This window comes from Blennius ocellaris, assembly GCF_963422515.1.
Source record: "Blennius ocellaris genome assembly, chromosome: 2".
Taxonomy (NCBI): domain Eukaryota; kingdom Metazoa; phylum Chordata; class Actinopteri; order Blenniiformes; family Blenniidae; genus Blennius; species Blennius ocellaris.
In genome coordinates, this window is record NC_137651.1 from 3,757,151 (window position 1) to 3,779,685 (window position 22,535).

The window sequence follows — 22,535 nt, forward strand, 5'->3', positions numbered from 1 at the left end:
CATTCTGATTGTTCATTCCAGGATAAGGTTGTTCAGCTATCAGCCTGATATATGATGGCAGAGCAAAGGAGATAGAAACCAGCTAATCCGGATACCAACACACATACAGCTTTAATGACACATTGATTTGGGGCGTCTGATTTGAAGACAACCAGTCTTCCCAGCTTGTTCCTCTAAGGGTACATCCACACGATGAGAAAAATTATCTATTTTCTCCCCAGCCTTCTCCAAAAAACACGTCACTATGAACACGGCTCAACACAAGCTTTCAGGGCTTGTAGTACACATGCCAGGCCTTTAGGGGCGCTGTGACTTACCAAACGCAGAAGTAGACAAAGCACATAGAAATTTAGAAGTTAGAACTTGTAGTCCCTGATTGTTGTGGTTATTTGATGACATCACGGACCGAGGCAGGGGGAAGGAGGGGGGAAGGGCGACTACGTCATCTTTTTTCCACAGATGATCTTTTTTCACAAATTTGCAGAGGTTTTAAAATTTCCCCAAAACCTGTTTTTATGCTTCTAAAACCTCCTCATGTGGACGACAGGTCAGAAACAGCATGTTTAGGTGAAATGTTTTCATGGTGTGGACGGCCCCTAAATGTCATCAAATATAATGAGAATAAAGTTTCCTATGAGTAATTGGGCAGTTTGTCATATCATCCACGTGATTGTCATATGATGCATTAAACAAATATTTGTGTCCCTTTAAAGATTCTTGTCCTGGAATAAAGAAGCCTTTATATGATTTTGTTTTGATTGAGATCATTGCAGGACCGGTCTATCTCACCACGCCCAACACACACACACACACACACACACACACACACACACACACACACACACACACACACACACACACACACACACACACACACACACACACACACACACACACACACGCATAAGAGCATGTACCTGTTCTGGTTCAGTCAACAGAAGGTGGACATCACTTGCCTCACATCATTCTCACTTCACACTAATTTTCTCTTTTTGTCAATATTTTTTGTTTTTATTTTCTCTTCAAGCATCTCACCAGGAAAATAACCACATTCTGTAAGTATAAAGGCCATTCTGTCATTGTGTGGATAATTGTTTTCTTTTTCCATGTGAAATGTAATTCTGAAAAAATATTATTAAAATCTGACCTGGAACTGTTGTTTTTATATGCTGAAGTATGAAGTGAGATTCTTTTCTTTGAAATTATTTCTAATGAATGATGGTTCTAGTGTCATGTTCCATCAGTCATTAAATAAATCTCTATTCGGTATAACAAAGTTATAGTTTGATATCACAGCTTGGTTATTAAGACAATATGTCTTTGAGAGAGAGTTTTCTTTGTTTGATGATTGAACTGAGCCTTTTTTTTAAACCTAATATGACTAAACACTTGTCTATTCCCAGGAATCAAACTGCAACCATGGTTGTGCCAAAGGCTGGAGGCATTGAGTAGGTGGCTATATATATATATATATATATATATATATATATATATATATATATATATATATATTTAAATATACATTTTGGGTTTTTATATGTAAATGTCTGATATATGTGTCTGTTTTTATCTGTTTTTTCCTCATTTTATTATTCAACCCTGCAACGACGACCCCACTTCAGAGCTGAGGGAAAGGTAATAAGAAACTGTTCAGATGTCATCACTGTGTGAGAATAACAATTTAGATAATCAAAGTTGTGTTTTTAGCTTTAATTGTTGGTATTTTGTTTGTCTTGTGTTAGTCAACAGGAAATAATACATATTGTGGTGAGAGGAAGGAATGCAGGTTGAAATGAATTAAATGCAGTGCAAACAGCCTTCATGAAAACAGCTGACTTTAGTTGCACTACTTTGTTGAGGATGGGAAATGGTTTTGACTAATTTTATTTTTGTTGTTTTTAAAAGGTGTTTCATGATCCTGTTCATGGACAAATAGCGTTACACCCACTCCTGGTCAAAATCATAGACACACCTGAGTTTCAAAGACTGCGAAGCATCAAGCAACTTGGAGGAGTGTCTTATGTTTACCCTGGCGGGAGCCACAGCCGGTTTGAACACTCAATTGGGTATGTACACGTAATAGATTAAAGAAATATGATCATTAAACAAGCCAACACTTCAGCTGGCTCTCAAATGTTTTAAAATTATGTTTATGTTGAATCCTATATCTAATAGATAATCATATATATATAAAATCCAATATTTTTTTCACGGTATATCATTGTTTTTCATCAGAGCCTCTTCAGATATATTGTTGATGTGTCAATTGGGAGGAACTGTACTTATTGACAAAGTTTGCACATACACAGGAATAGGTTCCAGTTTCAGGAAGGGTGATGACGTCTGACCCAAAGCAAATGATTATAATGATCTTTGTTTGTCATGTATATTCTCATTTAAGTGATTGAATCGGGTCAATTTCATTTAATTTCATTTCATTAATTTTCCACAATTTCACATATACAATAAATGATTTTGATATGTGCAATGAATTTTCTCAACTGGATTTGGCCATGCAGCATGTCTCAGAAGACATTTAATCCCTCATCCGAGAGGCTTCATCAGTTATGAAGCTCCTTTGAGTTGCTGAAGAGTCACGAAGAGACATAAAAATCAATCGAAGTAAACAAAGCTGAAGTGCAATTATAGTTCTTGTATGTGCATGCTGTTTGTCTGGTTATACAGGGTGGCTCACTTGGCAGGAGAGTTGGCGTACAATCTGCAATCAAGGCAAAAAAAGCTCAATATCACAGACGAAGACATCCTATGTGTGCAAATTGCAGGTCTTTGTCATGATCTGGGTAAGTCATGCATTAATTCCCTTCATGAAATATATGTTTGCGCATTTTGAGATATATTCTTAAATGCTTAAGTGCTTCAGAAATAAAATGTTTGAAACATTGAATAAATGCAAATGTGAAATTAGAAGTGTTACACCATTCAGAAGGCAACAGCATTCTTTAGAAAAAGTTATTGCCTTTATTCAGTGAAGGAAAGGTTCACTGTTAGCTAGGCCTGTTACGATAACACATTTTGCTGGACGATAAATTGTCCCAGAAATTATTGCGATAAATGACAATATTGCCATTTTTACAACATTTTCATTTCATAATAATGGTATAATGATGCAAGTACACCTTTTTAAAGATAAATACACTTTTATTTCTTAAGAATATCTAAAATTGTAATTGTGTTATGAAAAAAGACATTGTAAATATCCAAAATAAATAATCAAAACAACCAAAAATAATAAATAAAATGGACAGTCAGTCTCTGTTGACAAAGAATGCACTTGAATAAAAACCACACACAACTGAAACAATAAATAAAGTATAAAGTCTCCGACAACAAAATTGCACTTCAATATATCTTAAACATTAGGCTCAGACATTAAGATGTTTAACAGGCAAAACTGCCAATCCAGTGAGGACCTTTGTAAACAAAGTGCACACACAACCAAAACCAATATATAAAATAGTCCCTGTTGCTGATAAGAAAAAAAAGAAACTGTTATATCTTTAAAACATCTGAATCGCTGAATGAAATCCTGTGGAAATTATTTAGCAAGGCAGCACAAACGGCAAACTTTCCAGCACTATCGCATGATAATTGATTGGGACTATTTTCAGGGAGTTTAGCGTGGAGTAGGACGCAGCTTCACAAAGGTGTGACTCGCCTGCTCCATTGCACTGTCCAAAGACAGTGAAGTGATCTGCCTTTTTACCTAAATGAGTTTCATATTGGGAAACTGACTGCACATGAGCGAACAGTCTGCCTTCAGGAGAGGGCGTGGCTTTCAGCAGAGGGCGTGGCTTTCAGCAGAGGGCGTGGCTTTCAGCAGAGGGTGTGGCCTAGACATCGCAGAGGTCTCCAACCTCAGTCCTCGAGAGCCCCTGTCCTGCATGTTTTAGTTCTCTCCCTGCTTCAACATACCTGACTCTAATGATGATGTCATCGCCAAGGTTGGAGAAAAGCCCAATAACAAGCCCTTCATTGCAATCAGGTGTGTTGCAACTGGGAGAGAGCTAAACCCTGCAGGACAGGGGCTCTTGAGGACCAGGGTTAGAGACCTCTTCTCTATGCCATACCAGGAGATAGCCTCGGTGAATCATTTGGGGTATGAAAAGCACCAAATGCTGACACTTTCAAACCTATAGGTACTGTAAAATACCGTAAATTGAAAAAATATTATAATTATACTCGAATTAAAACAAATAATCAAAGTGAATATTTCATTCATTTCAATTGATTGAGCCTTGGGTAGGCACTACTTACATTGCCTACCATGACTGTACATCACTTATATATATAGTCACAAATAAGAGTGGAACCCCCAATAATGGAAGATTGGAGTTCGCTGTGAGTAAAATGTGTATTTTAACTGATTATTTGCTCAATGTATGAAGGACATGGTTTAATAATTCCAAAATGCAATTATTAACTCTTAACACTTAACAAATAATAACTGAGGTTAAAACTAATTTATTTCTCCATACTTAGGACACGGGCCCTTTTCTCACCTGTATGATACCATGTTCATGCAAAAGGTCAAACGTCAAAACAACAAATGGACGGTAAGTAGAGTTGTAAAACACAGAAAAATATGTTATTAGAAATTACTGTCAAATAATCAATGATCAAACAAATATAGTATGTTATAGAGTTATCTTTTTTAACGACAAGTAAAACACAAATGTTTTTTACCTTGCTGACATGTTTTGGCTGCATCAGCTAGATTGGCAGCTGTGACATCAGCAAGGTAAAAACATTACTGCTTCACTTCTCGTCAAAAAAGAATCTATAATATAAGTTTAAAAACAACAAAATGAACCCAATTATAGTGCCTTAATGGCAATGAGATAAATACCAATAAGATAAAAGTTGTAGTCTGCCTGTGAATATCAAGAAGTAAAAGAAGACAAATTTAACAGTGGGTTATCAAAGAAAAAAGATGTTCACATCCCTTATTAATATCTGTCTGTGTAACTTGTAGCATGAGAAGGCATCAGAGTGGCTGTTTGACCACTTGGTGAACCACCATGGTCTGAAAGTCGAGATGGAGAAGTATGGTTTAAAAGAAGAAGAAGAAGGAGAAGAAGAAGAAGAAGAAGAAGAAGAAGAAGAAGAAGAAGAAGAAGGAGAAGGAGAAGGAGAAGGAGAAGAAGAAGAAGAAGAAGAAGAAGAAGAAGAACAACTGCAAAAAGACCTGACTTTCATCAAGGAGATGATAAATCCAGTGAAAGATCAGGACCTGGTACTGGACCACACTTGTACAAATATCATGAAATCAGTAGACTTCTCTTGTTAGCGTCTCATTTCATCATACTGGTGTTTCCTTCACAGTGGCCCTTTGAAGGTCGTGGAGAGGAAAAGTCTTTCCTGTATGAAATTGTGGCAAACAAACTGAATGGAATTGATGTGGACAAGTTTGACTACCTTGACAGGTGAATCAAGTTTCATACAACAATTAATCAGTTTTTGACATTGTGAAGTGAACTATTGTTTTTTGCTTCCACTGAAGAAGTACAACATTGGATAATTTACCTTCAGACCAATTTCACTCATTCATATCCGCACTGTGCTTAATTTCAGGGACTGCCACCACCTGGGTCTCAATAACACCTTTGATTATCAGCGTTACTTCTTGCTTGCCAGGGTTTGTAAAGTGAATGGAAGGAATCACATCTGTCTGAGAGAGAAGGTGATGAATCTTGTTTTCTATTAGAATCAAAACAAATGTTATTCTCCTGAGTTGCTGTGACTAAAGTGTAAGATGTGGTGTTGGCAGGAAACGGGCAATCTGTACGACATGTTCTACTCAAGGTACAGTCTCCACAGAAGAGTCTGCCAGCACAAAGTGACCCAAAATGTGCACATGATGTAAGTGTCCTTCTGTCAGTGTTTGTCTCTTGTTTGATATGAATCATTTGCATTGCTTTGTGATTCTCCTCAGAATAGAACATGCAGTAGTATAAGCTCTAAGAAATCCTTTATCTGTTCATCTAGGATCACTGAGGCCTTCTTAAAAGCAAATCCGGTTCTCAACTTATCTGAAGCCACCAAGAAGGAGAACATTGAGGATTACATCAACCTGACAGGTTACTTCTTGACAACATTGTTCAAAATAATGGTTGCAACATGTCAACATTTTAACTTGTCTTCACATCACATCCGTTTTTTATTCCACTCTGTGTCTGTTGTGTTTATATGACTATGAGTAACACTTATTTATTTGTTAACTTTTTTCAAGATATTTGAAACCAAAATATAAAATCCTCACAGACTCAAGTGTGACAACCTATACTTTGCCTGAGATCCATTTAAATTTATATTTCTATTTGTCTTTGTTAAATATTAATTACAAGCAGAAATGAAGTCATTCATTAAAAATAAATCATTGTAGGTTACGATGTTATGAAGAGTATTCAATAAGTAAGCGTTTACCAAAATATTGTTATATGTGTGATACAGAGGAGAAGATGTAAATTGGCACCAGAAAAGTGTCATTGATGTGTCATTTTGACTTCTTATTATGTCCTATAGATGAAGTGTTTGAGAAAATCCTTTACTCTTCCGATGAAGAGAACATGATCGAGGCAAGAGAGATACTGCAGAGAATCCACAAACGGAGCCTGTACAAGTTTGTGGGTGAAGAGAAGGTGTGCTTCAATCCTATGTCTGTATTACATTATGCTTCAGGGAAAACTGACTATCGGATGAACTACCAATATATGAATAGTGTGTTTTCATCCCCTTTGAAAGTATATCTCTTATAACAGCTGGGCAGACTTGTACGGTAATATTACCTAAATGATCAAAAACTTGGGAAAAACATTGTCGTGAGCTTGATGTAGAGGCATCGTTACTCTGTGTTTCATGAATCACTGTCTTGTCCCTCCTTTTCTCACTTCTTCTTTTATCAACACAACAAAATGAACTCACCACAGGACACTCTAAGCAACAAGAAGGTAAAGAAAAAGAACAGAGTTCAGATTATTGACTAAAATTAACATTGCTGCAGAAATGACTTTGAAATGAATGGTCCTGCCTCTTTCACACAGAAAAAAAAGCTGAAGGCTGATCTGGAAAGAGGCCTTTTGCCTCCTGGCAGCCTTGAAGTTCATGTGAGTTTCTGGATTATTTAATTTCACTCCACCATATTGAAATACTAGATTTTCTTCATCTTCATTTGATTTGTAAAATGTTGCCTTCTCCCAAAGGAATAGTTTGGATGATATTATAAATACAACTTTTCATCCCCATTTTGTCTACTAGACATTCAAATTTGACTTTGGGAAGGGAGACGAGGATCCTCTTGACCAAACGTATTTCTATCGAAAGGATAAACCAGAGGAAGGATTCACAATCCCACAAGAGAAGGTGAATAAAACTGACATAACTAGAAAAGCTTTGTTCACAGTAAAGTATAGGAACAAATTAATTTATTGAATCAATGAACTTCTGAGGGTTTAAAAAAGAAATAAATATAAGACAGTAGATGGTTTAAAAAAAAAAAATGTTAAAAGTTAATGTAAATAGTTTACTCAGCATCAATGAGTTTCTTGGTAGGATTGGATCCCTGTGAGGAGGGGACATATGATCTCTCAGTTTTTAGATTTTTTTTAATTTTTTGTTTCATTGCTTTCTGGCTTATTTCTTTTTCAACACCCAATGACGTGATCAGCCAACCTTTCTGTCCAGTTCAGGACTTTATAATACAGAAGTCATGTCAAATTATGACACAATTGTGAAGAATGAACTTCTCTTTCTATAAATGTTCAGTCACTGCAAGCACGATGTGTCTTTTTTGTTTGTTTGTTTGTTTCCACTACTGTTACTGATGTTGATGTCATTCTTCCCAGAGAAGCACTCTTCTCCCACAACATTTTTGTGAGACGAGGTTCAGAGTTTACTGGAAGAACACTGAGAACAGTAATGAGGTCAACAGAAAGCTGAAAGCAGTCAAGAAAAGATTTTCCACTCGTTTTCAACCCCATCAATCTGTTGGACCTCAGGTAATATTATGATGCTGATTTATCACAGACTTTGGTAAGTTGGAGGTGATAAAACTAGAAGAAAAAAAAAAAGATACCTGTCTGAGCTTAGAACGATCACACAATTTGGCATCTGAAGTTCAGAAATCAAACAAAAACCTTAATGTGCACTTTTTTTTCACTTTTGTAAGTCGAATGCTTTTACTATACATTTCTATAATAATGTTGTGTTGTGATTACATGGATGTCCTGCAAGGCTCGAGGCAGTGCATCAGAGTGAGGGAGAGACCGGAGCAGAGCAACAGGTGAGAAGGATTAACATATAACAGTAGATATTTTACAGGAGGTCGTTCACAAAAAAGTGGGAAAATATAATTTATTGCTTGTAGCAAATTCAAACTTAGTGGAATTGACTTATTGGACTTACTTTGATTTACTTTTGTTGGCCAGACTTTTGCACTGAACCATAGGGAGTCTGTGGAGAAGAATAAAACTTGTTTATTAGACTTTATTTTCGTTGGTCAAACTGCTGTATTGAGTTTCAAACTAAGTAGGTCTACTTTATGTTTCTTCCTTAAAGTAAGAGTTAAAACATTAAGGAGTATTATCATATACTATTAAAGCTTTGTGTTTTTTAATCTGATATGAAAAACTGAATCATTTGTTTTTCACATTATTCTTGTGATTTATTTTCATGTCAGAAAGTTGTTAGTCAAAGAACCAGTTCAATTACCAGACAACCTAAACAAATGCATTTTATACCAATGTCAAACCTCATGTTTTATTGGTCAAAGTCCATTTGACTCAAATGGATCTTGACCAATCAAACATGTTGAACCGTGCACCAGTGTGTGCCACTAAATTTGTCTTTGTTCTCCAGAAATATGTAGTTTGCTCGTAGCAGTGCCGCCGCCTGAGAAAATCAGCGTTCAGCCTCTAATGACGGAGTCATTATTCTTTGATTGAGAATCAACATTTTTTTCCGGAGAAAGAGGGAAAAGTGGCTTTTCTGGCTGGTTTGAGATGTAGTTAGTTTTGAAAATTCTGCTCCAGATCAGTCAGATTTCCAGAATCCCCCCATCACCCCCCCTCCAGTTTTTACAAAATTTCAAAAAGTTCTCTTTCCAGTCACAGTATAAATTATAGATATCTGTTATCATCATTGGCGCAGCCTAAAAAGCTGATGCAAATCTGGTAAAACTGGACAATGTTCTTATGAATACTGTCCTCTTTATCTCTTCTTCTTTTCTTTAAATACAGACGCTTCCTGAAGAGGGAACAATGAAGGGCAAAACTGATTGAAAGGATACTGATACTTTGTACATCAAATGAAAAGCACAAAATCACCATGTACAAACTTTACTTTATTATACTTTACTTTATCAGTAAATGATGTTGCATATACAATCTTTCTGGAGGTCTGGTCAGCCGGTTTGGCCTCGGTCAATAAGAAATATGTCAGACTGTGGACTGTATAGTCACTTATGTTGATCAATCATCACTTTGCATCACGAGAGAGCTTGAAGAATGTGAAGAACATGAGCAAAATATGCAACTACGTCTGATAGAGGCTAAATTGTGGGGTGACGGTATATTAAATGTTTTATGGTGTGTGATTTTAAGTTGTGTGAATTTACTGAAATCGATTAAAGTTTGATAGGTTTTATGTTTGTGTTTGACATGATTACATGATTCTGCCCCGAAAGGTTTAGATTGAAGGTTATTTTCCTTGTGTCTTTATTATTCATTTTGAATTACATATCAATGGTGGCATGTTTTATTTCATTAGTTGTGTTTGAAGGATTCTGCACTAAAGGACTTTCAGGAATTTAGAATTGAAATCAGAGTTGAGATGAAGTTATGGGACTTTTGTTCTTTGATCATTGAGTGAAAATGGATTGATTTGTTCTTCTTATATCAGGGCTTTACCAGTGGTTGTAACTGTAATCATGTTTAAGATGGGTTTTAATAAAAATGGTGTGTGGTCTAAATGATGTTGTGCATCCTGTGTGTCATTAATACAATAACAACATTCCTCCACACCACCACACACCACTGGTACGCAAACTTTGAGCCTTGGGCAGCACATTTTGGAGACGGGGAACCTGGCAGCTGATTGTAAGGTGGAGAAATTAAGCCACATTTATCTCATACATTTAATGTCTTCAAATATCAGACTTATAGATCCACATAACCGTAAACAGCCAAGCTGCAGTGGTCTAGATCAGCGTTTTTCAACCACTGTGCCGCGGCACACTGGTGTTCCGTGAGATATAATCAGGTGTGCCGTGGGAAATTATCCAATTTCACATTTTTTCAAAAAAAACATTTGCTCACAGCCGTTGTGTCGGCTGTGAGAGCAGTGTGTTGAAGAGTAATCATGTATAAATACTCTCCGCCAATAGAGGGCAGCACAGAACGTTGCCGGTGAAATGTAAAGTGACAGACGTCAGTCTGGTTAATCTCCACCTCCTGCTACCATCTTGTATCAAAGTACTGTGTCAGTGACAGTGAGGGAGAAGTTTTTGAAAAGGAAGAACGTGAACCAGGATCTCAGCTCTTCATCCATCAGGTCCAGGTTTCACACTGAGTATAAATTAAAAAAAGAAATTGGGAAATACTTTTTTCTGTATTTATTTGATTCCTGTTGATAAAGCTTTGATGAGAATGACTTTATATTGTTAATAGAGGCTACAGAGTTTCAAATTTTAACATTTTCGGGTGTTGGTGTGCCTTGAGATTTTTCCAAAGAAAAAAGTGTGCCTTGGCTCAAAAAAAGTTGAAAAACACTGATCTAGATATTTCTTTAGTGGAACATTACTACTGAATTAGCAGCAACTTGTTCATGTGTCAAACTTTGCAGGAGTCTCTGGGAAAGTCTTGTGCAAAAAACAAACTGCAATTGAGATGATTTACCATTTAAACATCAGTTCCAGAGCCAATGCAGGGCAGAGTTGTGATTGAGGCCACATTTACACATAGCCAGGGGGGCGGAGCTTCGGGAGGGGCTGGGATGAGATTTCTTCATGTGAAATAAAGAAATTATAGATTTTATATTGCTTATTTTATCATTATGCATAGATGATACATGCTGTAGTTTAGTGTATTTTTACATTATGGCTGTAAATCCTGACAAAAACCGCTCGCGGTACAGTCATGCGCTCAGGACGCACTGCGAGACGACCTCCTCCACCCTCCGCCTCCAACTCTCAAGTGACAAAGTCCACTGAACCTTTGCACCGTCCCTGTTCAAATATTGAATTCACACATTTGATAAACAGATAAAACTGAACATTATCGGTCTGCTGTGTCTCAGATACCAAAGCAAAAGTCTATTGCAGATCAGGCAAAAATGTTCTTTGTCAACCACCCAACAGCAACGTCTCTATTCAGTGAAGTTTGCACCGCCCTCCTTTTACTTGTGACTCTTCCCGTCACCATAGCAACCTCAGACCTCTTTCTCCAAGTTAAAACTCATTAAAACCACTTGAGGAGCTCAGTGGGTCAAGAGAGACTGAGTGGACTTGTCATGTTGTCCATAGAGAATGAGAGAGCAAAGAAAATGGACATACAGAACATCGTGGACGAGTTCGTGGAGCTCAAGGCTCGTTGTAAGTTTCAAATAGAGGTGAGAAGGCCTTTAGTACTTCATATTGAAACTGTGCTTGTTGGTGAACATGTGGGCTGCTGTGACAGTTTTACTAAACTTTATAGCTATTGATATAGGCGAGTAGCCTGCTGTGCTCTCATTAGTTGAAATAGTTAAAGTGTTAAAATGGTGTGGTCGCTGTCCGTGGTGCTGAAATGCTTTCAATTTGTCTTGTTTTATTATTAGGGGCCATGTTTTTATTGTTCTCTTGGTTTGTTGTTCTTCATGTCCGTTTGAAGGACTTTAAAATGACATAGTTGCTCTCCATGGTGCTAAAGCTTTAAGCCCCGCTGTTGCAGGCATGTGTATATTGTAAAATGACGTTATATGGTGGGATTTATTATTTGGGTTTAAAGGACCCGGTCATGTGGCCCGCCCCTGGCCCAGCTCTGATTGGTTCCGCTAGTGCACGTAGCAGCAGGGTATTCATTTACAAAGAAAATCTTCATTTACAAAAAAAATCTTCATTTACATAAACCACATACACAATTTAATAATGAAATGTCTTTTGTTTTTTTTGTTTTTTAAGTCCTGGTTCACAACTACAATAAGCAGCCAAACCTGTAGGGGGCAGTGTAACAAGAAGCATGAAGCCATGACAGCCCAACAGAATCCTGGAAAAAAACAGTTACTTCTTCTTCAGTGATAACGGCACATGGTTAGTTTATTTGGACCGATAAAGAAGTGGAGCGCTGGTAGAATTTAACGTAAAAACAACAGCTTTCACTGGATCCATCTTCAGCAGTGAAACTGTAAACACAGCTTTCTTTCTTTCTTTCTTTCTTTCTTTCTTTCTTTCTTTTTTCTTTTTTCTTTCTTTCTTTCTTTATTTTTTCTTTCTTTCTTTCTTTCTTTCTTTCTTTCTTTCTTTTTCCGATTGGTGGGAAATGTATGGACTCATTGAGCCTCATTTGAGTCTTTTTATGTATTGTATACAGAATCACAATCAGTAAATACTATCAACAGAGATATAATCCTCACTGTTTGTGTATTTTTGCTGTAATTCACTTGCCGTCTCTTCCTCTCTCCCACACCCAGTGGACAAGCCACACACACACACACACACACACACTTCCACTCCTCATCGATGAGATTTGCTGCTGATTTTTCTTGTTTTCTGCTATTGTTCTTTCAATGATCAAAATCATGTTTTTGTTCTTTGTTTCTCATTTTGTTTTTGCATTTGTTATCATTGTTGTTATTGTTTTTGCTTTTTTTTTTTTTTTTTGCCTACTTGCTAATTTATACTCTTTCTAGAAAATCATGTTAATGCCATGGTAGAGCTGCCCAGGCTGGTTTAATCTAGAAAAGCATGTTACTGTCATGGTAGAGCTGCCCAGGCTGGTTTAATCTAGAAAAGCATGTTACTGTCATGGTAGAGCTGCCCAGGATGGTTTAATCTAGAAAAGCATGGTACTGTCGACATAGTACAGCTCAGGCTGGTTTAATCTAGAAAATCATGGTACTGTCGACATAGTACAGCTCAGGATGGTTTAGTCTCATAACAGTTTGAAAATATTTGGATCAGGGTGATTACTGTAAAAAAAGAAGTATATGTAGCACTAACAAGTGTATTGTATGTATCTCCCCACCCAATATATCTCTCTGTCCATCCTCTCCTCTCCTCTCCTCTCCTCTCCTCTCCTCTCTCCTCTCACCCCAACCGGTCAGCAGAATGCTGCTACTTCTGAGTCTGGTTTCTGCAAAGGTTTCTCCTTGTTAGAGGGAGTGTTTCCTTTCCACAGTCACAAATAAACCTGCTTGCTCATGTGGATATGTTGGGTTTTTCTATTTTCGCTGTTGAAAGCATCTAGGAATGACTCTGTTGTATTTAAAAAAAAAATGTTTTTAATAAATAAAAAAAAGAAAATCATGTTACTGTCTCTAGATAGTATCTCAATAACTTCACTTCTATTCACAACATTTAAACATTTCCATGACACTGCCATGTAGCCACTGACAACATGTTTCTAATGGGAAGACTGGCTTTGTATGCTGTTCACCAGTGTATTGTAATCTGGTGTGTAACTTGATAATGCAACTCTGATTGAGTGCATCAGTGAAGCAGGTTCTGTGTTGGTTCTTCATGACATTCATGTGTAGAGAAAGGTCCTAAGATGGGACCCGGACAGGAAACCCCGATGGGCGATGCAAATGCAGTGCTAATGCAAGACATGAAGGCTTCAAGTGTAACTATGGGACATTAAGTAACGCACTATACATCCCATCAGTTGCATATGTCATTAACAAGCCCAAGGTTTGTTTTAACCCAAGCCAGACGGACTGGATATGAAGTGATCCTTGCTGCTCCTGAATTAACTGTCCAACGCTGTGCAACGGTGAATCCTGCCACAAAAATGGTTCTGCCAGATGAGGGTGCCGCTCATGATTGTGTACAGGAAACAGACAACTTTATGCAGGTACATGGTGATTTATACAATCAGCCCATAGTGGTAAATCTTACTGTGTTTGTTGACAGATCTTGTTTCAGGGACGCCACGGGAAACCACACAGGTTTTGCCATAGTTGAACTAAAACACCTTGAACTAAGACAACACCTTATTGGATGTGCAAACTGTCAAGCTTTCACAGCCACGTTCTAGCCAAGTGTCAGAAAACACTGATTCACAGAGATAGGTTGAACCAAGCAGACTAGCATTCTTCATAGCTGCTGTGCACACGCCACTGTATGTTTCTGTGTCAACAAGGAACCAAAAGTTTGGTGCAGCCCTTTAGGCGTTGCGCTGGAGGTTATTTTGCATTTATTTTGAATCAATCAATCAATCATTTGAATTGGAAATGAATGACATACATGGTTCAACTTGATCAAAGTCACAAAACCTGTTCTCAAACTCTTGCCCAAGTCTGTGTATGACTTGACAATAATTTTCTGCAACTTTGCAATTGAAAAAGGTAAGCAGAAGTAATTTATTCTGTGAAATGTGTGTGCCTGATGTCTGGTGTCCACCCAGGTAAGATCCAGCCGTATCAAATTTAATCCAAAAGAACCAAGATAAAAGTTAAAGTATTGATGAGAAGTAGATATAGATCAATTTAATCTAAGTACCACAATGCATGGAGTAACACTAACTTCCTACGTGTCTGTAATCGGGTAAAAGCTCTACAATTTAAAACTTTACATCGCGTTCATATTTCTTTGTGACCTTTATCTGCCAAAGGTGCTGTATGAATACAGTTTACTGATAATGTGATCAAAGTTTTGTGTGATCGGTATAGATTTTCTTATACTGGTAAATACCTGCTAATGTTTTACATCATAAGTATTTAAGACTAGAATTAAAGTTGGATTGGAACAAAAGTTGTCACCAAAGGATAAATCAGTGTTGACATTTAGTGAGAACAAGGCATAACACAATGCATTAACAAGTGCTATTGTTATTTCTTTTGCAGATCACTTCACCAGTCCAGACCTTCATGCAGCTGTTGTGTTAAAGATTAAAGGAAATAGTGGCATGGAGTGAGGTTAGACAACAGCTTCCCCGGAGGGTCTCTGCACAGAACAACAGATTCTGATGTGTAGCTCAATTGTGTGTGAAGGATATTACATTAGCAATACTATCATCATGGTTTATGTGTATGCTGAGACACTGAAAATATGATCAGGACATTCTGATTGTTCATTCCAGGATAAGGTTGTTCAGCTATCAGCCTGATATATGATGGCAGAGCAAAGGAGATAGAAACCAGCTACTCCGGATACCAACACACATACAGCTTTAATGACACATTGATTTGGGGCGTCTGATTTGAAGACAACCAGTCTTCCCAGCTTGTTCCTCTAAGGGTACATCCACACGATGAGAAAAATTATCTATTTTCTCCCCAGCCTTCTCCAAAAAACATGTCACTATGAACACGGCTCAACACAAGCTTTCAGGGCTTGTAGTACACATGCCAGGCCTTTAGGGGCGCTGTGACTTACCAAACGCAGAAGTAGACAAAGCACATAGAAATTTAGAAGTTAGAACTTGTAGTCCCTGATTGTTGTGGTTATTTGATGACATCACGGACCGAGGCAGGGGGAAGGAGGGGGTGAAGGGCGATTACATAATATTTTTTCCACAGATGGTCTTTTTTCACAAATTTGCCGGGGTTTAAAAATTTCCCCAAAACCTGTTTTTATGCTTCTAAAACCTCCTCATGTGGACGACAGGTCAGAAACAGCATGTTTAGGTGAAATGTTTTCATGGTGTGGACGGCCCCTAAATGTCGTCAAATATAATGAGAATAAAGTTTCCTATGAGTAATTGGGCAGTTTGTCAAATCATCCATGTGATTGTCATTTGATGCATTAAACAAATATTTGTGTCCCTATAAAGATTCTTTTCCTGGATAAAGAAGCCTTGATGTGATTTTGTTTTGATTGAGATCATTGCAGGACCGGTCTATCTCACCACACCCAACACACGCACACACACACACACACACACACACGCACGCACGCACGCACGCACGCACACACACGCACGCACGCACACACACACACGCACGCACGCACGCACGCACGCACGCACGCACGCACACACACACACACACACACACACACACACACACACACACACACACACACACACACACACAGGTATAAGAGCATGCACCTGTTCTGGTTCAGTCAACAGAAGGTGGACATCACTTAGCTCACATCATTCTCACTTCACACTAATTTTCTCTTCAAGCATCTCACCAGGAAAATAACCACATTCTGTAAGTATAAAGGCCATTCTGTCATTGTGTGGATAATTGTTTTCTTTTTCCATGTGAAATGTAATTCTGAAAAAATATTATTCAAATCTGATCTGGAATTGTTGTTTTTATATGCTGAAGTATGAAGTGAGATTCTTTTCTTTGAAATTATTTCTAATGAATGATGGTTCCAGTGTCATGTTCCATCAGTCATTAAATAAATCTCTATTCTGTATAACAAAGTTATAGTTTGATATCACAGCTTAGTTATTAAGACAATATGTCTTTGAGAGAGAGTTTTCTTTGTTTGATGATTGAACTGAGCCTTTTGTTTTAAACCTAATATGACTAAATGCTTGTCTATTCCCAGGAATCAAACTGCAACCATGGTTGTGCCAAAGGCTGGAGGCATTGAGTAGGTGGCTCGAGATATGTATATATATATATATATATATATATGTGTGTGTGTGTGTGTGTGTGTGTGTGTGTGTGTGTGTGTGTGTGTGTGTGTGTGTGTGTGTGCGTGTGTGTGTGTGTGTGTGTAAATATATATATATATATATATATATATATACATTTTGGGTTTTTAGATGTAAATGTCTGATATATTTATCTGTTTTTATCTGTTTTTTTCTCATGTTTTTATTCAACCCTGCAACGACGACCCCACTTCAGAGCTGAGGGAAAGGTAATAAGAAACTGTTCAGATGTCATCACTGTGTGAGAATAGCAATTTAGATAATCAAAGTTGTGTTTTTAGCTTTAATTGTTGGTATTTTGTTTGTCTTGTGTTAGTCAACAGGAAATAATACATATTGTGGTGAGAGGAAGGAATGCAGGTTGAAATGAATTAAATGCAGTGCAAACAGCTTTCATGAAAACAACTGACTTTAGTTGCACTACTTTGTTGAGGATGGGAAATGGTTTTGATTAATTTTATTTTTGTTGTTTTTAAAAGGTGTTTCATGATCCTGTTCATGGACAGATAGCGTTACACCCACTCCTGGTCAAAATCATAGACACACCTGAGTTTCAAAGACTGCGAAGCATCAAGCAACTTGGAGGAGTGTCTTATGTTTACCCTGGCGGGAGCCACAGCCGGTTTGAACACTCAATTGGGTATGTACACGTAATAGATTAAAGAAATATGATCATTAAACAAGCCAACACTTCAGCTGGCTCTCAAATGTTTTAAAATTATGTTTGTGTTGAATCCTATATCTAATAGATAATCATATATATATAAAATCCAATATTTTTTTCACGGTGAATCATTGTTTTTCATCAGAGCCTCTTCAGATATATTGTTGATGTGTCAATTGGGAGGAACTGTATTATTGACAAAGTTTGCACATACACAGGAATAGGTTCCAGCTTCAGGAAGGGTGATGACGTCTGACCCAAAGTGAATGATTATAATGATCTTTGTTTGTCATGTATATTCTCATTTAAGCGATTGAATCGGGTCAATTTAATTTAATTTAATTTCATTAATTTTCCACAATTTCACATATACAATAAATGATTTTGATATGTGCAATGAATTTTCTCAACTGGATTTGGCCATGCAGCATGTCTCAGAAGACATTTAATCCCTCATCCGAGAGGCTTCATCAGTTATGAAGCTCCTTTGAGTTGCTGAAGAGTCACGAAGAGTCATAAAAATCAATCAAAGTAAACAAAGCTGAAGTGCAATTATAGTTCTTGTATGTGCATGCTGTTTGTCTGGTTATACAGGGTGGCTCACTTGGCAGGAGAGTTGGCGTACAATCTGCAATCAAGGCAAAAAAAGCTCAATATCACAGACGAAGACATCCTATGTGTGCAAATTGCAGGTCTTTGTCATGATCTGGGTAAGTCATGCATTAATTCCCTTCATGAAATATATGTTTGCGCATTTTGAGATATATTCTTAAATGCTTAAGTGCTTCAGAAATAAAATGTTTGAAACATTGAATAAATGCAAATGTGAAATTAGAAGTGTTACACCATTCAGAAGGCAACAGCATTCTTTAGAAAAAGTTATTGCCTTTATTCAGTGAAGGAAAGGTTCACTGTTAGCTAGGCCTGTTACGATAACACATTTTGCTGGACGATAAATTGTCCCAGAAATTATTGCGATAAATGACAATATTGCCATTTTTATAACATTTTCATTTCATAATAATGGTATAATGATGCAAGTACACCTTTTTAAAGATAAATACACTTTTATTTCTTAAGAATATCTAAAATTGTAATTGTGTTATGAAAAAAGACATTGTAAATATCCAAAATAAATAATCAAAACAACCAAAAATAATAAATAAAATGGACAGTCAGTCTCTGTTGACAAAGAATGCACTTGAATAAAAACCACACACAACTGAAACAATAAATAAAGTATAAAGTCTCCGACAACAAAATTGCACTTCAATATATCTTAAACATTAGGCTCAGACATTAAGATGTTTAACAGGCAAAACTGCCAATCCAGTGAGGACCTTTGTAAACAAAGTGCACACACAACCAAAACCAATATATAAAATAGTCCCTGTTGCTGATAAGAAAAAAAAGAAACTTATATCTTTAAAACATCTGAATCGCTGAATGAAATCCTGTGGAAATTATTTAGCAAGGCAGCACAAACGGCAAACTTTCCAGCACTATCGCATGATAATTGATTGGGACTATTTTCAGGGAGTTTAGCGTGGAGTAGGACGCAGCTTCACAAAGGTGTGACTCGCCTGCTCCATTGCACTGTCCAAAGACAGTGAAGTGATCTGCCTTTTTACCTAAATGAGTTTCATATTGGGAAACTGACTGCACATGAGCAAACAGTCTGCCTTCAGGAGAGGGCGTGGCTTTCAGCAGAGGGCGTGGCTTTCAGCAGAGGGTGTGGCTTTCAGAAGAGGGTGTGGCCTAGACATCGCAGAGGTCTCCAACCTCAGTCCTCGAGAGCCCCTGTCCTGCATGTTTTAGTTCTCTCCCTGCTTCAACATACCTGACTCTAATGATGATGTCATCGCCGAGGTTGGGGAAAAGCCCAATAACAAGCCCTTCATTGCAATCAGGTGTGTTGCAACTGGGAGAGAGCTAAACCCTGCAGGACAGGGGCTCTTGAGGACCAGGGTTAGAGACCTCTTCTCTATGCCATACCAGGAGATAGCCTCGGTGAATCATTTGGGGTATGAAAAGCACCAAATGCTGACACTTTCAAACCTATAGGTACTGTAAAATACCGTAAATTGAAAAAATATTATAATTATACTCGAATTAAAACAAATAATCAAAGTGAATATTTCATTCATTTCAATTGATTGAGCCTTGGGTAGGCACTACTTACATTGCCTACCCTGACTGTACATCACTTATATATACAGTATATATATATAGTCACAAATAAGAGTGGAACCCCCAATAATGGAAGATTGGAGTTCGCTGTGAGTAAAATGTGTATTTTAACTGATTATTTGCTCAATGTATGAAGGACATGGTTTAATAATTCCAAAATGCAATTATTAACTCTTAACACTTAACAAATAATAACTGAGGTTAAAACTAATTTATTTCTCCATACTTAGGACACGGGCCCTTTTCTCACCTGTATGATACCATGTTCATGCAAAAGGTCAAACGTCAAAACAACAAATGGACGGTAAGTAGAGTTGTAAAACACAGAAAAATATGTTTTTAGAAATTACTATCAAATAATCAATGATCAAACAAATACAGTATATTATAGAGTTATCTTTTTTAACGACAAGTAAAACACAAATGTTTTTTACCTTGCTGACATGTTTTGGCTGCATCAGCTAGATTGGCAGCTGTGACATCAGCAAGGTAAAAACATTACTGCTTCACTTCTCGTCGAAAAAGAATCTATAATATAAGTTTAAAAACAACAAAATGAACACAATTATAGTGCCTTAATGACAATGAGATAAATACCAATAAGATAAAAGTTGTAGTCTGCCTGTGAATATCAAGAAGTAAAAGAAAACAAATTTAACAGTGGGTTATCAAAGAAAAAAGATGTTCACATCCCTTATTAATATCTGTCTGTGTAACTTGTAGCATGAGAAGGCATCAGTGTGGCTGTTTGACCACTTGGTGAACCACCATGGTCTGAAAGTCGAGATGGAGAAATATGGTTTAAAAGAAGAAGAAGAAGAAGAAGAAGGAGAAGGAGAAGGAGAAGGAGAAGGAGAAGGAGAAGGAGAAGGAGAAGGAGAAGGAGAAGAAGAAGAAGAACAACAACAAAAAGACCTGACTTTCATCAAGGAGATGATAAATCCAGTGAAAGATCAGAACCCGGTACTGGACCACTCTTGTACAAATATCATGAAATCAGTACACTTCTCTTGTTAGCGTCTCATTTCATCATACTGGTGTTTCCTTCACAGTGGCCCTTTGAAGGTCGTGGAGAGGAAAAGTCTTTCCTGTATGAAATTGTGGCAAACAAACTGAATGGAATTGATGTGGACAAGTTTGACTACCTTGACAGGTGAATCAAGTTTCATACAACAATTAATCAGTTTTTGACATTGAAAAGTGAACTATTGTTTTTTACTTCCACTGAAGAAGTACAACATTGGATAATTTACCTTCAGACCAATTTCACTCATTCATATCCGCACTGTGCTTAATTTCAGGGACTGCCACCACCTGGGTCTCAATAACACCTTTGATTATCAGCGCTACTTCTTGCTTGCCAGGGTTTGTAAAGTGAATGGAAGGAATCACATCTGTCTGAGAGAGAAGGTGATGAATTTTGTTTTCTATTAGAATCAAAACAAATATTATTCCCCTGAGTTGCTGTGACTAAAGTGTAAGATGTGGTGTTGGCAGGAAGCGGGCAATCTGTACGACATGTTCTACTCAAGGTACAGTCTCCACAGAAGAGTCTACCAGCACAAAGTGACCAAAAATGTAGAACTGATGTAAGTATCCTCCTTTTATCAGAGTGACACTTAGTGTTCCTCTTGTTTGATATGAATCATTTGCATTGCTTTGTGATTCTCCTCAGAATAGAACATGCAGTAGTATAAGCTTTAAGAAATCCTTTATCTGTTCATCTAGGATCACTGAGGCCTTCTTAAAAGCAGATCTGTTTCTCAACTTATCTGAAGCCACCAAGAAGGAGAACATTGAGGATTACATCAACCTGACAGGTTACTTCTTGACAACATTGTTCAAAATAATGGTTGCAACATGTCAACATTTTAACTTGTCTTCACATCACATCCATAGACCATAGACATAGACTCAAGTGTGACAACCTATACTTTGCCTGAGATCCATTTAAATTTATATTTCTATTTGTCTTTGTTAAATATTAATTACAAGCAGAAATGAAGTCATTCATTAAAAATAAATCATTGTAGGTTACGATGTTATGAAGAGTATTCAATAAGTAAGCGTTTACCAAAATATTGTTATATGTGTGATACAGAGGAGAAGATGTAAATTGGCACCAGAAAAGTGTCATTGATGTGTCATTTTGACTTCTTATTATGTCCTATAGATGAAGTGTTTGAGAAAATCCTTTACTCTTCCGATGAAGAGAACATGATCGAGGCAAGAGAGATACTGCAGAGAATCCACAAACGGAGCCTGTACAAGTTTGTGGGTGAAGAGAAGGTGTGCTGCAATCCTATGTCTGTATTACATTATGCTTCAGGGAAAACTGACTATCGGATGAACTACCAATATATGAATACTGTTTTTTCATCCCCTTTGAAAGTGTATCTCTTATAACAGCTGGGCAGACTTGTACGGTAATATTACCTAAATGATCAAAAACTTGGGATAAACATTGTCGTGAGCTTGATGTAGAGGCATTGTTACTCTGTGTTTCATGAATCACTGTCTTGTCCCTCCTTTTCTCACTTCTTCTTTTATCAACACAACAAAATGAACTCACCACAGGACACTCTAAGCAACGAGGAGGTAAGAATAAGAACAGAGTTCAGATTATTGACTAAAATTAACATTGCTGCAGAAATGACTTTGAAATGAATGGTCCCGCCTCTTTCACACAGAAAAAAAAGCTGAAGGCTGATCTGGAAAGAGGCCTTTTGCCTCCTGGCAGCCTTGAAGTTCATGTGAGTTTCTGGATTATATAATTTCACTCCACCATATTGAAATACTAGATTTTCTTCATCTTCATTTGATTTGTAAAATGTTGCCTTCTCCCAAAGGAATAG

General features: G+C 37.3%; 2 protein-coding genes across 2 annotated transcripts; both read left to right on the plus strand.

Annotated features, from left to right (window-relative positions):
• Positions 1 to 1,780: 1,780 nt before the first annotated feature.
• LOC308136921 (deoxynucleoside triphosphate triphosphohydrolase SAMHD1-like) lies at positions 1,781 to 9,990 on the plus strand (the record flags this gene model as incomplete). Its single annotated transcript, XM_080505468.1, has 16 exons — positions 1,781 to 1,786; positions 1,906 to 2,066; positions 2,686 to 2,801; positions 4,501 to 4,574; positions 4,994 to 5,254; positions 5,344 to 5,444; positions 5,593 to 5,701; positions 5,789 to 5,880; positions 6,007 to 6,098; positions 6,544 to 6,659; positions 6,948 to 6,968; positions 7,062 to 7,124; positions 7,276 to 7,380; positions 7,863 to 8,015; positions 8,251 to 8,299; positions 9,255 to 9,990. The coding sequence occupies 15 exons, from the start codon at positions 1,781 to 1,783 to the stop codon at positions 8,272 to 8,274; spliced, it is 1,494 nt and encodes a 497-aa protein (XP_080361594.1). The 3' UTR covers positions 8,275 to 8,299; positions 9,255 to 9,990.
• A 1,533-nt stretch (positions 9,991 to 11,523) lies between these two features.
• LOC308136929 (deoxynucleoside triphosphate triphosphohydrolase SAMHD1-like) lies at positions 11,524 to 22,535 on the plus strand (the record flags this gene model as incomplete). Its single annotated transcript, XM_080505481.1, has 13 exons — positions 11,524 to 11,622; positions 17,306 to 17,466; positions 18,085 to 18,200; positions 19,911 to 19,984; positions 20,404 to 20,508; positions 20,733 to 20,833; positions 20,982 to 21,090; positions 21,178 to 21,269; positions 21,409 to 21,500; positions 21,854 to 21,969; positions 22,258 to 22,278; positions 22,371 to 22,433; positions 22,530 to 22,535. The coding sequence occupies 13 exons, from the start codon at positions 11,524 to 11,526 to the stop codon at positions 22,533 to 22,535; spliced, it is 1,155 nt and encodes a 384-aa protein (XP_080361607.1).